At 40.4% G+C, this 15,738-nt stretch overlaps 1 protein-coding gene across 1 annotated transcript in view; it reads left to right on the top strand.

Moving 5' to 3' along the window:
* The window catches only part of PAPSS2 (3'-phosphoadenosine 5'-phosphosulfate synthase 2), a 102,890-nt gene extending 87,152 nt beyond the window's left edge, over nucleotides 1-15,738 (top strand). Inside the window, 5 exon segments of the mRNA XM_017868864.1 lie at nucleotides 9,819-9,954; nucleotides 11,907-12,175; nucleotides 13,542-13,771; nucleotides 14,368-14,445; nucleotides 14,447-15,738. Coding sequence (XP_017724353.1) covers nucleotides 9,819-9,954; nucleotides 11,907-12,175; nucleotides 13,542-13,771; nucleotides 14,368-14,445; nucleotides 14,447-14,504 — 771 coding nt within the window. The 3' untranslated portion in view covers nucleotides 14,505-15,738.

Raw genomic sequence — 15,738 nt, 5'->3', positions numbered from 1 at the left:
TTTACCGCAAAGCCTCTTGCCACCACCAGCTAACACATTCCCTCATCCAGTCCTTCCAGAGCTGGTCATTCGATCATGCTCTCTCTGACTTTTGCACATACTCATCCTTCAACCTGGCACACTGTTTCTTTCACCTCTGCCTCCAGACCTTATTACCTCCTTTCAGAAGTCAGCGCCGACTCCCATGACACATGAGCATGACTGAGTGCCCCTTCTTTGTCCTCCCAGAGTAATTTAGACTTGCCCCTTTCATACCTGTGATAGGTGAAACTGAAACGTCAACATGAGGGCCACTGATGAGAGGCAGTGAGTGCAGTGGTGAGAAGAATCTGGTTTGCAGGAGTCTGAGATTTGGGTCTTGGCTTTGATATGAAAGCTCTGTGCATTTGAACTCTGCCACTTCCCCTCTGTAAAACTGCCTTCTCGTCTGAAAATGAGGACATTAAATCTACATTACCTCCAGGTTCCTTAAAGCCCCAGATTCTGTGACTATGATTGATATCACAGATATGAATGTGTGTGTGTGTATATATATATTCTCCTCTTGTATGCATTAGTTTTTCTTCTCTTTGATTCTGTTCTCTGCACTCTTTCATCATGACCTTATCTTCCTGAACCCACCATTTCCTTCCTTCTTTCTGGTTACTTTCCCTTCTCTCTGCTCCCTTTTTGCATTCTTTGTCACCTTCCCACCCTCAGCTGCTCCTCCTTTTCCAAATAGTGCATTCCCTCATCTCCAGATTTGCTTTTGAGTCTTCCTCTTCTTGGCCTCTTTGAGCCTATTTATAATAGCTTTCTTAGTCTTTACTTAGGTGGTTGAGCTTATCCTCTCCTTTATGCATTCTTGTGTGTAATTTTGAGCCCAATTCCCTATTTGCTACTTCACTGGGCTCCTGAAACTTGCTCCTCATTCCTTTTCATGCATCCAGTTCTGCAAATCCTCTAGCTGTGGCCCTGCTGCTGTCTTTGGCAGGAAGCTTGAAAGGGGCTGGGAACTTCTAGGCCACAAAGCCCTGGGAAATTAAGCAGAGCCTCTGGACCTCCCTTCCTGACAGCTGTACATAGTTCTGGTGATAATTGGGCCACCTTAGGGATAGAGATGCACCTTGTCCCTCCCCATCCCAGAAATGCCAAACTCATAGTTTTAACATTTCTCTTCAAACAGAAAGGTTTTTAGGCTGGATGCTGGATGAATTTGGTTTGATGCCCTCGTCACCAATAGATAGAGCAATATAGGGTGGACCCCTAGTGTCCAGAATAAATTACTGCATCCTCCGGGGGGTTGGTGGTCAACTCTCAAAATTGTGTTGTGTCCAACTCTAAGCAATGAGGAGAAAGTATATGTATAGGTATGGATATTTGAAAATATTCTTGAATTATTTGAGCACAGAGTTTAGAAAAGAGGCCATGAAAACACATACAAAAACCTTGCATAATTGCCTTCTGTCTACCCCAGGGTTTCTCAGCCTCAGCACTGTTGACATTTTGGACTAGACAATTCTTCACTGAGAGGGCAGTTCTGTGCAATGTAGGGTATTTAGTGGCATCCCTAGCCTCTGTTCACTAGATGCCAATAGCACTTCAGTTGTCACAGTCAAAATTATCTTCAGATGTCAAATGTTACCAGGAGTGACTAAATCAGCCTCTGGTTAGAACCACTGCTGTATCCCCATACCCCACTCCCTGAACCTCTCTGGAATGCAAGTCATAGTAAACCCCAATATCTGACCATAACGGGGATGTGAACCAGGTCCACCATCACTATCTTCGTGTCTTCCTACTAGGTGTTTCAAATCAGCTTTCTCTCACTCACTCTTGCCTCCCTCTTCTCTGTAACATTTCAGGTAACCAAGTTGTGTTTGGAAAGTGGTGAAAGGTCTATGGGGTTTCATTAGGGGAAGGATTGTAGAACCATTACATGTTTGAGGAGTAAGATTGGCTGTAAGTAGGTAAGTATTTGTGTCAGTGACTACGAGAGACACACCTCTGTAACTGATTATACTTCAATACCAAATGGAAAATATTTAAACTTATAGGAAAAAACAAAGGTTGCCATGTTTTCCTTTTCTTTTTTCTTTCCTTTTCCTTTTTTTTTNACTTGCGGTGTTTTAGTGCTTTGTATGTGTGATCTCGTTGAATCTTGCAGCAATAATTATTTCGATTTTATAGTTGAGGAAGGTGAGATAAACAGAGATTGAGTAATTTTCCCAGGTTCATGCAGGTTGTGTGTGATTAAGCTGAGATTTGAACTGAAACAGCCTGACTCCAGAGCTGCTACCCTGAACTTCAGTGTCACTGAAGCCACACAAACAAATGTCTATCCGTGATAGAAAAAAAAAGAAAAAACTCAAAGAGAAAATTGCTCAATAACAAGGTAAGTCTCCTAGTAGACCAGCAAAGAAACACAAATGCAAAGTTCTCAGGCTAATTGGGATTCCTATTGGACTTCACGTCTGAAGTGTGTAAGAATGAACAAAGTTTTGCTACTGCAGATAACAGGGCCCAAAGATACTTCAAGCAAATGAGGGGCGGAAAACTGGGATTATTGCTTGAAAAAGGTCTGGAGTGGATCTCCCAGGTTGGTGAAATAAAAGGGAAAAACCTGGTCCCTGCTACTCTCAGGGACTATGGTCACGTGAAGCTGTATGCCCAGAAAGAAGGAAGACATTGGCGCCAGTCTAGTATCAAGAACCAGGAGCAGCCATTCCCTGAAAAGAGTATTTCAAATACCATTGCAAGGCAAGAAGCTCCTGTGACTACTGTAACACTGGTCCTGGAGTCAAGGTTCCAGAGATGTCACTTAGAATGCCAAAACCAAAAAACAAACCAAAAAAATGTTCTGCCCTAAGAAAGAGCAGGAAAGGGGTGAACTGCACACAATAAAATCAAATATTTTACCGATGATCTACAAATCAACATTTCAAACTGTGTTAAAGAATTCTAGGCCAGGCACAATGGTTCATGCCTGTAATCCTAGCATTTTGGGAAGCCAAGGACTGAGGATTGTTTGAGCTCAAGAGTTTGAGATCAGTCTGGGCAACATGGTGAGACCACATCTCCATAAAAAATAAAATTGTAGTCTGGCATGGTGGTGTGCACCTGTAGTCCCAGCTGCTTGGGAGGCTGAGGTGGGAGGAGCATTTAAGCCTGGCAGATCAAGATTGCAGTGAGCTGTGATTGCACAATCGCACTCCATCCAGGGTGACAGAGTGAGACCTGTCTCAAGAAAACAACAAACAAACCAGAAAAAATAAACCAGAATCCTAGTGCTAAGAAAGAGAGCCAAGATATCAACAATCCAAATATAAACTCACTATAGATAAAAATCAAAATAATAGGACAATGCTGGAAAAGATTTCAGTATGTTTATGAATCATAGTAAAATAAATAAAAGAACAACATGTGTAACAAGAATAATAAATTGCAAAAGACAGAAATGAAATGAAATGTATTTGTGTAAAATAACAAGTTGGAAATCTTGGGGCAAAAAAGTAGTAATTCACAAAAAATACTAAATTGAAATAAATTCTATATTGGACACATTCACAAGGGAATATAAAATTGAGAGCTAGTACTGAGGATTTCATTCAGATTACTCCTATCTTTGTATCATCTGTCTATCTGTCTATCTATCTATCATCTATTTCTATGTACCCATACATGTATATATATATACATACATATAGAGATATAGGTAGATAGATATTCTCTCTATATTTCTATAATTAATTTACTGTGAAGAAAAAATATATATATTTATGTAAATGTAAATTTTTGAACTTATAGAAGATAGGTCAAAAGGCTCTCAAGTAGGTCAAACAGGACTTCCAAAAAAAGAAAAAGAAGAAATGCTGAAGTAATATTAGATAAAATGACGGCTAAAAATGTTTCAGCATTGATTAAAGGGATGTGTCCTTAGATTAAAAATGCCCTTAAATAAAACAAAACCAAAAACTTTAAAATAAGGAGAAAATAAATCTCCATTTAGAGATATCACAGTGAAACAGAATCACATAAAAGAGACCACCAGAAAGGAAAGATAGTTTAACTTAAGTTCAACAGGTGGCTTCTCACTGGCAATAAATGATGCCAGAAGACGATGGTTGGATTTCTTCAGTACTATCAACCCTAAATTCGATAACCAGCTAATTTATTAATCAGATAAAAGGAGAAATATTTTTTAAAATTCAGAATTGTGAAGATAGGGTTTAATACTTACAGCCCTAATTTTAAAAAATTACCAATGACCTCTCCAAGAAGAAAAATAAAATTGAGGAGTTGGATGGAAAAAAAAAAAAGTAAAACCAATAACGTAATTGACAAACACACTTTGTGTGTCAGAACACTGTTTAATGTAAAACAGATTGCTGTTCAGTATATAGTTAACGTGAGCTAAGTCTCCTGTCTTTTTCAGAAAGGAAATAGAGACATCAAATAACCATTGATCTTATCAGCAACATTTGTAGTTAATATTCTGAGGTTAATTTAAAAGAGAAATATATAAAGCTTTATCAAACGAATTAGCATTAGAAGTAAAGAAAAAAGGCACAAAGAAAAGAATTGCAGGAAAACTAGTTCCAAATATATTAGAAATTGCAATAAATGTTATAAATTAAACACATTTCTTACAAGATTGACAGTAGCTGTTGAATTTTTTTATTATCATTATTTTTTTGAGACAGAGTCTTGCTCTGTTGCTAAGGCTGGAGTGCAGTGGCACGATCCCAGCTCACTACAACCTCCACCTCCCAGGTTCAAGTGATTCTCCTGCCTCAGCCTCCTGAGTAGCTGGGATTACAGGTGCCTGCCACCATGCCCGGCTATTTTTTGTATTTTTAGTAGAGACAGGGTTTCACTATATTGGCCAGGCTGGTCTGAACTCCTTACTTCATGATCCGCCCACCTCAGCCTCTCAAAGTACTGGGATTATGGGAGTGAGCCACCGTGCGCAGCCATGTTTTTCTTTTTCGTTGGTTTGACCATTCTTCAACCCTGGCTCACCCCTAATATTTGTGGGGTCCAGAGCAAGAATATAAATGGAGATCCATACATCATATTTAAAAGTTACATGTATAACTAACAAACTGCTAAATAAAATATGTTCGATCCTTCTACTTTGACAACTGTGCCTTGATCACAAACTGGAAAGCCAGGTTCAAATGTAGAGACTTCTGGGTTCTGCATCAGAATCTAGTGTGTGGAGAGTTGGCCCTTGGCCTTTCACCAACTCTCCCTTCTCCTTCTATGCTTGGCCTCTTCCTGTGCTATGTGGGTCCTCTGGATTGATTTGTGGGCATCCCGGGCTGCATGGCTGAGCTCTCTCCACAACCTCTACAGACCCTCCCTGCTTGGCCCGCCTTCAGAACTAGGCCTGCTCTGAGTGTGTGGTCCACCCTAGAAAGATGGGTTGGGAGATGAAGCTCTTCCAGGCCCTAGCAGCAAGCTCAGAGTTGATTGGGCAGGAAATTCTAGAGTTCTGGGTACCCAGATTGTGATCAAAAGAGTAGGTGATGACTCTGGGTGGGTCTTCCCACCAAGGGTCTTCTTGCCTTTATGGGATGGACACAACAAAAGGGGGCCAGAATTGGGCCATCTAATGTGTGGGACACCATGAAGGTGGTTCTCCTAGAGATCTCCAGGTGCTCTTCATACCCACCTTTCCTGAAGTCACATTTTCAGCTGAGACTGGGACTGGAAAAGTGATTGCTAGTAACCTCAGTGAAATCCTCAGTGAGTTAAAAAAATGGTGGTTCCTCTAAAAAAAAAAAAAAATTAGAGTAAGAAACAGAACATAAAATTTATCATCTTAACCTTTTGTAAGTGTGCAACTCAGTAATGTTAAGCGTATTCACATTGTTGTGAACCAAATCTCCAGAACTTTGTCATCTTGCAAAATGGAAGCTCTATACCCGTTGAACAACTCCCAGGTCAGCCATGGTGGCTCACGCTTGTAATCCCAACACTTTGGAAGGCTGAAGTTGGAGGATTGCTTGAGCCCAGGAGTTTGAGACCTACCTAGTTATCATAGTTAGACCCTGTTTCTACAAAAAAAAAAATTAAAAATTAGCCAAGTTTGGTGGCATGCTTGTAGTCCCAGCTACTTGGGAGGTTGAGGTAGGAGAACTGCATAAGCCCCAGAGGTGGAGGCTGCAGTGAGCTACTGCATGACAGCCTGGGTGACAGAGCGAGATCTGTCTCAAACCAAAACAGAAACAAAAGCAACTCCCCTCTTCTTCCTTCCTCCAGCCCCTGGTAACTACCATTCCACTCTCTGTCTCTATGAATTCGACTGCTTTAGATACCTCATATAAGTGGAATCATGTAATATTTGCTTTTTTGCAACTGGCTTATTTCACTTAGCATAATGTCCTCAAGGTTCAGCCATGTTATAGCATGTGACAGGATTTCCTTCCTTTTAAAGGATGAATGATATTCCCTTGTATGTATATACCACATTTTATTTACCCACTCATCCATCTATGGACATTTGGGTTGCTTCCACCTCTTGGCTATTTGAATAGTGCTGCTATGAACATGAGTATACAAGTATTTCTTCAAGACCCTTTCATTTCCTTTGAATATATACCCATAAGTAGGATTGCTGGATCATATGGTAGTTCCATTTTTAATTCACTGAGGAACCTCCATACTGTTTTCGATAGTGGTTGCACCTTTTGCAATCCCACTAACAGTGTACAAGGGTTCCAATTTTTATTTTTCTATATCCTCGCCAACACCAACACTTATTTTTCTCTTTTCTGTGTGGGGGTGTGTGTGTGTGTGTGTGTGTGTGAGAGAGAGAGAGAGAGAGAGACAGGGTCTCTGTCACCCAGGCTGAAATGCAGTGACACAATCATGGCTGACTGCAGCCTCAACCTTCCCAGGCTCAGGTGATCCTCCCACCTCAGCCTCCCAAGTAGCTGGGACTACAGGTATGCACGACAACTCCAGGCTAATTTTTATATTTTATGCAGAGATGGGGTTTTACCACGTTGCCCAGGCTGGTCTCAAACTCTGGGCTTAAACAATCCACCTGCTGTGAGCCAACCCACAGTGGCTCACGATTACAGGCGTGAGCCACTGTGCCCAGCCATTTTCTGTTTTTTTAATAGTAGCCATCCTAATGGATGGGAGATGATATTTCATTGTGGTTTTGATTTGCATTTCTCATAATTAATGATGCCTAGCATCTTACATGCTTTTGACCATTTGTAGATCATCTCAAGGTATGTCTATTCAAGTCTTTTGCCCATTTCTTAATTGGGTTAATTTTTTTGTCATTGAGTTGTAGGAGTTTTTATATATTCTGGATATTAACCCCTTATCAGAAAATATGATTTTCAAATATTTTCTCACTTTCTATATAGGTTGCTTTTTCACTGTTGTGTTCTTTGATGCACATATGTAGTAGTTGCAATTTTTTTTTGCTTTTGTTGCCCATGTTTTTGATGTCATGTCTAATAAATCATTTCCAACTCCAATATCATAAAGCTTTTTCCCTTATATTTTTTGTAAGAGTTTAAAAGCTTTAGGTCTTTTAGGTCTTTCATCCATTTTGAGTTAAATTTTGTATATGGTGTAAGGTAAGGGTCCAACTTCATTCCTTTGCATGTGGATATCCAGTTTTGCCAACATTATTTGTTGAAGAGACTGTCCTTTCCCCCATTCAGTGGTCCTGGTACCCTTGTCAAAGATTATTTTAAAAAAATAGGGTTGGCCGGGCGCGGTGGCTCAAGCCTGTAATCCCAGCACTTTGGGAGGCCGAGACGGGCGGATCACGAGGTCAGGAGATCGAGACCATCCTGGCTAACATAGTGAAACTCTGTCTCTACTAAAAATACCATAAAAATTAGCTGGACATGGTTGTGGGTGCCTGTAGTCCCAGCTACTTGGGAGGCGGAGGCAAGAGAATTGCTTGAACTGGAGGCAGAGCATTGCAGTGAGCCGAGATGCGCCACTGCACTCAGTCTGGGCGACAAGAGCGAGACTCGCCAAAAAGAAAAAAAAAAAAAAATAGGGTTTTAGCTAATAGTCTATGTTTAGCCTTAGAAATGAATTTAGCTACATTTTGCTGCTCTTTGGAGATTTCCTTTTGTTTTAAAATCAGATGTAATTGAAGAAGGCTGCTTCTTTTGAGAATTTCCATAGAAATTGTGCTCAACAATAATTAACCAGTAGAAAACAAGTTGTCCAATTTTTTCCCCCAGGGTCTCTAATTTAGGTCTTTATTGGAAATAGTCTAAGATACATCAGACTGTATTAGGAATGTACTAGCAGCAGTTCTCAAGTATGGTTTACAAAACTGAGGGTTCCCAAGATCTTTCTAGAGAATCCCCAAGCTCAAAACTGTGTTCATAATACTAAGACATTCTTTGCCTTTTTCTCTGTGTTGACATTTGAATTGCTGGTACAAAAGCAATAGTGGCTAAAACTGCTGTCACTTTAGACTCGAGACAATGACAACTATATCCATAGTCACTGTACTATTCATCATCATGCACTTGCAGTAAAAGCAATGCTAGCTTCACCTAAGACTGTTCTTGATGAAGTTGTAAAAGCGATGATTAAATCTTGGCCCTTGAGTCCACGTCTTTTTAATATTCCATTACAAAAGAGGAAGTACACATTAAAGTACTTCTGCTACATATACCAATGTACAATGGTTGTCTTCAGGAAAAGTACTTGTACAATGGTTTGTGCTACAAGCAATACTGGCCACTATTTTTTTTTCATGGATCATCATGTTTACTTGAAAGCATGAGTGATAAACTACGGTTATTCAGATATGACTATTTGGTAGATATTTTTCAAACTGAACAAAGTGAACCTGATAATTCAAGGAAAACAGCTGGGAGTATTCATTGCCAATGATAAATCTTGAGGTTTCAAGCAAAAAATTTTGGAAAATTTTATTCACCACCATAAGGTTGGCAGATTCTTAGTACTTAGAAAAATTTTTGATGAGACTAGTAATGATATTAACACTTGTGTGTTTAAAAATCCTGTAATAAAATATGTCAACATTTGGAAGACTTACAAACTCAGTGAACTAATAGTTTCTAATTGGCCAATATATAATATTGCAAAATCATTCATGGGTAAATGATTAATCCAAAGCACAATGGATTGTTAATGTAACAGAGTATGAAAAGTGCATTAATATGACTTCAGATTCCACAGTGCCACTTAAACCTTTAAGAAATTGACACTTATTGAGTTTTGGTGTAGTATCAAATAAGAATATCCACAATTGTGCAAAAAGGCTATCCAAATCCTCTTCCCTTTTCTAGCTACCTACCTATAGTTGGACTTCCTTTTTATACTTCAGCCAAAACAACATATTACTACAGATTAAACGTAGACATAGATATGAGAATCCAGCTGTCTTCTATTAAGTCAGATATTAAAAAGATTGCAAATATGTGAAACAATACCATACTTCCTACATTTGGGGAGGAAAATGCTTGTTTTCACTAAAATGTTATATATGTTAACAGGCAATAGGTTGATTAATGTTAGCTTTAGATGCATTGGTAAATATTTTTAAATGTTCTCAGTTTAAATTTCTAATATGAAAAGTAATGATAGCTATAACCCACATAAACGAAAGCTCATGGTGGAGGGGGGTACTCAATAATTTTTTAAGAGCATAAAGGGTTCTAGAGACCAAAAAGTTTGAGAAACACTGTGCCAGAAATACTGAAGAACTGAAGGCAGTTCTTTAGCTGTAACCTGAGATTGGTCTAAAAGGAGAAAATTTTTCAGATAAAATAGAAATCACGATTAATCATTAGCAATCATAACAATATTCTTTCTAGATGGTGATGGAAAGTGGGGACTGGTTGGTTGGTGGAGACCTTCAGGTGCTGGAGAAAATAAGGTGGAATGATGGGCTGGACCAATACCGTCTGACACCTCTGGAGCTCAAACAGAAATGTAAAGAAATGAATGCTGGTATGTAAGTTGGCCTTAGTGCATTTTATTTATTTATTTATTTATTGAGATGGTGTCTTGCTGTCACCCAAGCTGGAGTGCAATGGCGCAATCTCAGCTCACTGCAACCTCTGCCTCCCAGGTTCAAGTAATTCTCCTGCCTCAGCCTCCTGAGTAGCTCAGATTACAAGTGCCCGCTACCACACCCAGCTAATTTTTATATTTTTAGTAGAGATAGGGTTTCAACATGTTGGTCAGGCTGGTCTCAAACTCCTGACCTCAGGTGATCCACCTACCTCGGCCTCCCAAAGTACTGGGGTTACAGGTGTGAGCCACCGCACCCGGCCCCTACTGCATTTATTAATACTCCTAACCACCCTCTGATTAAAGAATTAAGGATACCAGGAATCAGCATTTTCTTTAAAAGACAGGTCTCACCCTGTCACCCAGGCTGGAGTGCCATGGCATGACCATAGCTCACTGCAGCCACAACCTCCTGGGCTCAAGTAATGCTCCCACCTTAACCTCACAAGTAGCTGGGACTACAAGGCACATGTCACTGTACTCTGCTAATTTTTAAATTTTTTTGCAGAAATGGGTTTCACTATGTTTCCTAGGCTGGTCTTAAACTCCTGGGGACTCAAGCAATCCCCCTGCCTCAGCCTCCCAAAGTGCTGGGATCATGCCTGGCTTCAGCATTTTATAGTTAAAATAACCTGAAAACATCTTCTATTGGTATGTCTATAATATGGAAACAGTTTTATAAAGTTGTACTATATATTAGAACCATATATTAGAACACTATTCAACAGTTTAAAATATTCACTGATAGAGATACCTAAAGTGTATTTATTAAGTGAAAAAGCAAATTGCAGAACAATATGTGCAGCATAATCATATTTTGGAAAACAAAACAAAATATCATAATTCTAAAATCCCTAACCTACTTCTGTGTATAGAGGCAGAAAAGTCTCTGGCAGCACATGCCCCAAACTGCAGGTTACAGTGGCTACCTCTTGGGGATGGAGTTTGGATGAAAATATTTTATTATTTATTGTATACATTTTGAAAAGAGGGAGAAAAGTAATAATAGGATTATTGGTGATTTTATATTCTATTTTGGGCTCTTCTGTATTTCTCAAGTTTTCATATTATAGACGTAAAAATTATTTCATTGCCAGATAAAAAAAATTAAGGCTCTCAGGAGTCCATCACTAAGTGGAGTAGTTTTGGAGATTTCTTTAAAGTGAAGGCAAAATTTTTTTATATCTTTAGATTGTTGCCCTTTGCACAGGCCCCAGAAATGTTCCTCACAATTACTCACCTCCCTCTAGGCTCCCTGGTACAAGAGGACTAATTAACACTGGCCCTGCCTGAGCCTTAGTGTACAGGAAAGGTCCTGGCAACACATCTTTTCATTCCTGAGTTAGGCTCCCCCTAAGCAGCTTCCTGCCTCTGCGTCTCATCCCTGTTTCAGCAATCTGGTGTTGGTTAGCATTGGATTAACACCTCTTAAAGACGCACCTGTATTCTCCAGCTGATTATTAAAAGCCAGTGGATAGGCTGGGTGCAGTGGCTCACGCCTGTAATCCCAACACTTTGGGAGACTGAGGCAGGTGGATCACTTGATGAGTCAGGAGTTCGAGATGAGTCTGGCCAACATGGTGAAACCCTGAGTCTACTAAAAATACAAAAATTAGATGGGTGTGGTGGCATATGCCTGTAATCCCAGCTACTTGGGAGGCTGAGGCAGGAGAATAGCTTGAATCCTGGAGGTGGAGGTTGCAGTGACCCGATATCGCTCACTGCACTCCAGCCTGGGCGACAGAGTTAGACTGTTTCTCAAAAAAAAAAAAAAAAAAAGCCAGTGGATAATGAATGCATGGAACAATAAACATAGTTGTGTCCTGTTCTTGTGGAGAAATGATACCATGTGCTTCTATGACCTTCCTTCTTCTGCTTTCCTTTCTCAGATGCGGTGTTTGCATTCCAGTTGCGCAATCCTGTCCACAATGGCCATGCTTTGTTGATGCAGGACACTCGCCGCAGGCTCCTAGAGAGGGGCTACAAGCACCCAGTCCTCCTGCTACACCCTCTGGGCGGCTGGACCAAGGATGACGATGTGCCTCTGGACTGGCGGATGAAGCAGCACGCGGCTGTGCTCGAGGAAGGGGTCCTGGATCCCAAGTCAACCATTGTTGCCATCTTTCCGTCTCCCATGTTATATGCTGGCCCTACAGAGGTGAGTAATTCCCAGAGCTGGGCTTTGAGAGTCAGGAATTCAGACTCAAACTTTACATAGAAGAGTAAATGAGTCTCTGGAATCCTTTCTGCTTCCTCATAAGCAGATTCTGGAATGTTCTGATGTCTCTTCTTTATCCAGCTTCATTATGTTTCCACTCAGTATTTGAAAAATGCTAGAAGGCCGGGTACAGTGGCTCACACCTATAATCTCAGCACTTTGAGAGGCTGAGGCGGGCAGATCACAAGGTCAGGAGTTCGAGACCAGCCTGACCAACATGATGAAACCCTGTCTCTACTAAAAATACAATTAGCTGGGTGTGGTGGTGTGCCCCTGTAATCCCAGCTACTTCGGAAGCTGAGGCAGGAGAATCACTTGAACCTGAGTGGCAGAGGTTGCAGTGAGCCGAGATCACATCACTGCACTCCAGCCTGGGCAACAGAGCAAGACTCTGTCTCAAAAAAAAAAAAAAAGAAAGAAAATGCTAGAAACATCAAATCAAATCTATTTTACATTGCCTTTGAGAATATGGAAGTTGGCAAGTGAAAGAGGTGGCTAATGAAACTGAACTGGGTTATAGGGCAAGTTGTATCTAACCTAATATTCAATTTCAGAAGTTCCAGTTACTCACCATGCCCTGTGAGCTTCATTAGGAGAGGATATCTTTAAAAGATAAATGTCTCCCTTTTATCATAACACAGTGAGCTTATCAAACAGAGATTTTCTTTGTCCCACTACACCACCAGTGTAGTGGATCTGAACGAGTTTGCCGCAAGTATGATGAATAGAAAGGGTCTCAACCCTTTGGAATGCCTCAAACTGAGTTTAATGAATTAATTCTCTTCAATCAGATCAAAGTTCCAGGCCCCTAGCTCTCCTTTCCATCCTTTGTGTTGCTATCTGGGCTTTACAAAGGGCAAGTGTTCTGTTGAACTGAAATCAGCATCTGCTTGTGGAAGGTAATTAGCTCATTAATGGCAGTCAGATAATGAGATATTGGAGTTTGTAATTTCCTTTAAACTGCAATTTATTGTGAATAGGGAGGCACTGGAAAGTAAAATCCGTACAGTTCTGTAGAATACTAAGATTTGAGTGTTCTTGTCTTGCTAGCCTGTTTGGAGAAGAGATGAAGAAATACAACCTTGAGTTATGAGGGAGGAAGCCTACCTTTAGAGCTCCTACCCTATCTAACATAACAAAGCATGACGAGTGGATGGAGTCTTAGAACCTCAGTGATTTTCTTGCAATTCTTAGTTGACTCACATTATTGAATTACTTTTAAAGCAGAATAAAGGTGTCTCCATAAACCATGACCCACAGATTTGACCCATAATGACCAGCATGTCCCTTATGTGACATTTCCTAGGTCCAGTGGCACTGCAGGTCCCGGATGATTGCAGGGGCCAATTTCTACATTGTGGGCAGGGACCCTGCAGGAATGCCCCATCCTGAAACCAAGAAGGATCTGTATGAACCCACTCATGGGGGCAAGGTCTTGAGCATGGCCCCTGGCCTCACCTCTGTGGAAATCATTCCATTCCGAGTGGCTGCCTACAACAAAACCAAAAAAGCCATGGACTTCTATGATCCAGCAAGGTAGGTTTTCAGGGGAAAATTATTTTATCAACATCTGTATAATAGAAATGATGAGGTAGAATTTGGGCCCTTTGAAAAACTCTCCAGTGCATTGCCACATGCTCCCAAGTGGACTGAGTCCCTTGAGAGTCAAGATGTAGTCTTATACATTTTATGTCCCCTAAAGTTGTACTACAGTCTTTTGCATATAGTAGATGATCTATAAATATTTCTCTTTCAACATGCATTCTTGAGCATGCGCGGAGTGCCTGGCACACTAAGTGAAAAGAAGCAACACAGAGATTGCAATGAATATTTATGGAGCACTTGCTCCCCATGCTGAGGGCTCACAGAAGTAGGCAGAGAAATAGAAGACAGTCTCTGGCCTCAAGACACTTCCCAGGAACAGTATAGGTGCATGGTAAATGCTGAATGGATAGCTGCCATTATTTCCTTTTTTTTCTGCAAGTTCCTGAAGATTTAGAGGAGTGCCCACCTTCAAAGATGCAGCATTTTACAGAAAGAACGTGGGTCTCAAAAACCATAACCTATTCCAGGAATCCTTAAGGCAGATATCATTTACCTACACTGAGTTCTTTGTTGCCACCCTGTAACAGGCACAATGAGTTTGACTTCATCTCAGGAACTCGTATGAGGAAGCTCGCCCGGGAAGGAGAGAATCCCCAGACGGCTTTATGGCCCCAAAGCATGGAAGGTCCTGACAGATTATTACAGGTCCCTGGAGAAGAACTAATGCCTTTGGCTCCAGAGTTTCTTTCTGAAGTGCTCTTTGATTACCTTTTCTATTTTTATGATTAGATGCTTTGTATTAAATTGCTTCTCAATGATGCATTTTAATCTTTTATAATGAAGTAAAAGTTGTGTCTATAATTTAAATATATATATACACACACACACACACACACATACAAAGTCAAACTGAAGACCAAATCTTAGCAGATGAAAGCAATATTCTTATAGATTTCAGAATAAAATTAGCTCTATGTATTTTCTACTGCATCTGAGCAGGCAGGTCCCAGATTTCTTAAGGCTTTGACCATGTGTCTAGTTACTTGCTGAAAAGTGAATATATTTTCCCGCATGTCTTGCCAACCTGCACTCTAACAATGTCATTTATCAGTTGTAAAACATATCAAATTAAGCATCCTCTTCTGTACAACTGACCAAAACAAAAAAAAATTTTTTTTGTCATTCTAAAAGAGGTGTGGCTCACATCAAGCTTCTTCCTGATATTTTACTTCATGCTGTACAAAGCCTTAATGTTGTAATCATACCTTACGTGTTGAAGACCTGACTGGAGAAACAAAATGTGCAATAACATGAATTTAATCTTAGAGATCTGTGCAGCCTATTTCTGTCACAAAAGTTATATTGTCTCATAAGAAGAGACGTCTTAATGGCCTCTGTGAATAATGTAACTCCAGTTAAACGGTGACTTTTAATAGCGTACAGCGCTTTGATGAAAGGAGGTCAAACAATGTGGCGATGTTGTGGAAAGTTATCTTTCCCGCTCTTTGCTGTGGTCATTGTGTCCTGCAGAAAGGATGGCCCTGACTGCAGCAGCAGCGTCAGCTATAATAAAAAGTAATTCACACTGTCAGACTAGCAAGGCACTAGAACTGGAAAGACCACAGAAAACAAAGAATCCAGCCCTTTCATCTTACAGGTGAACAAACTGTGATGATGCACATGTATGTGCTTTGTAAGCTGCTGAGCACTGTAACAAAATGTAAATTTGCCATTATTAGGAAATGATGGTGGCAGTGAAGGAGCACCCAGGCCACTTGACTCCCAGTCTGGTGCACTGTCTACACCAGACAACACAGGAGCTGGGTCAGATTCCCCTCAGCTGCTTAACAAAGTTCCTTGAACAGAAAGTGCTTACAAAGCTGCCTTCTTGGATGCTGAAAGGTCAAGTTTTCTGAACTCCACTGATTTTATCGCAGTTAAAAAAAAAAAAAAAAAAA

Source organism: Rhinopithecus bieti, unplaced genomic scaffold (genome assembly GCF_001698545.2).
Source record: "Rhinopithecus bieti isolate Rb0 unplaced genomic scaffold, ASM169854v2 scaffold_4655, whole genome shotgun sequence".
Taxonomy (NCBI): domain Eukaryota; kingdom Metazoa; phylum Chordata; class Mammalia; order Primates; family Cercopithecidae; genus Rhinopithecus; species Rhinopithecus bieti.
This window is presented reverse-complemented; position numbering and strand designations above follow the sequence as displayed.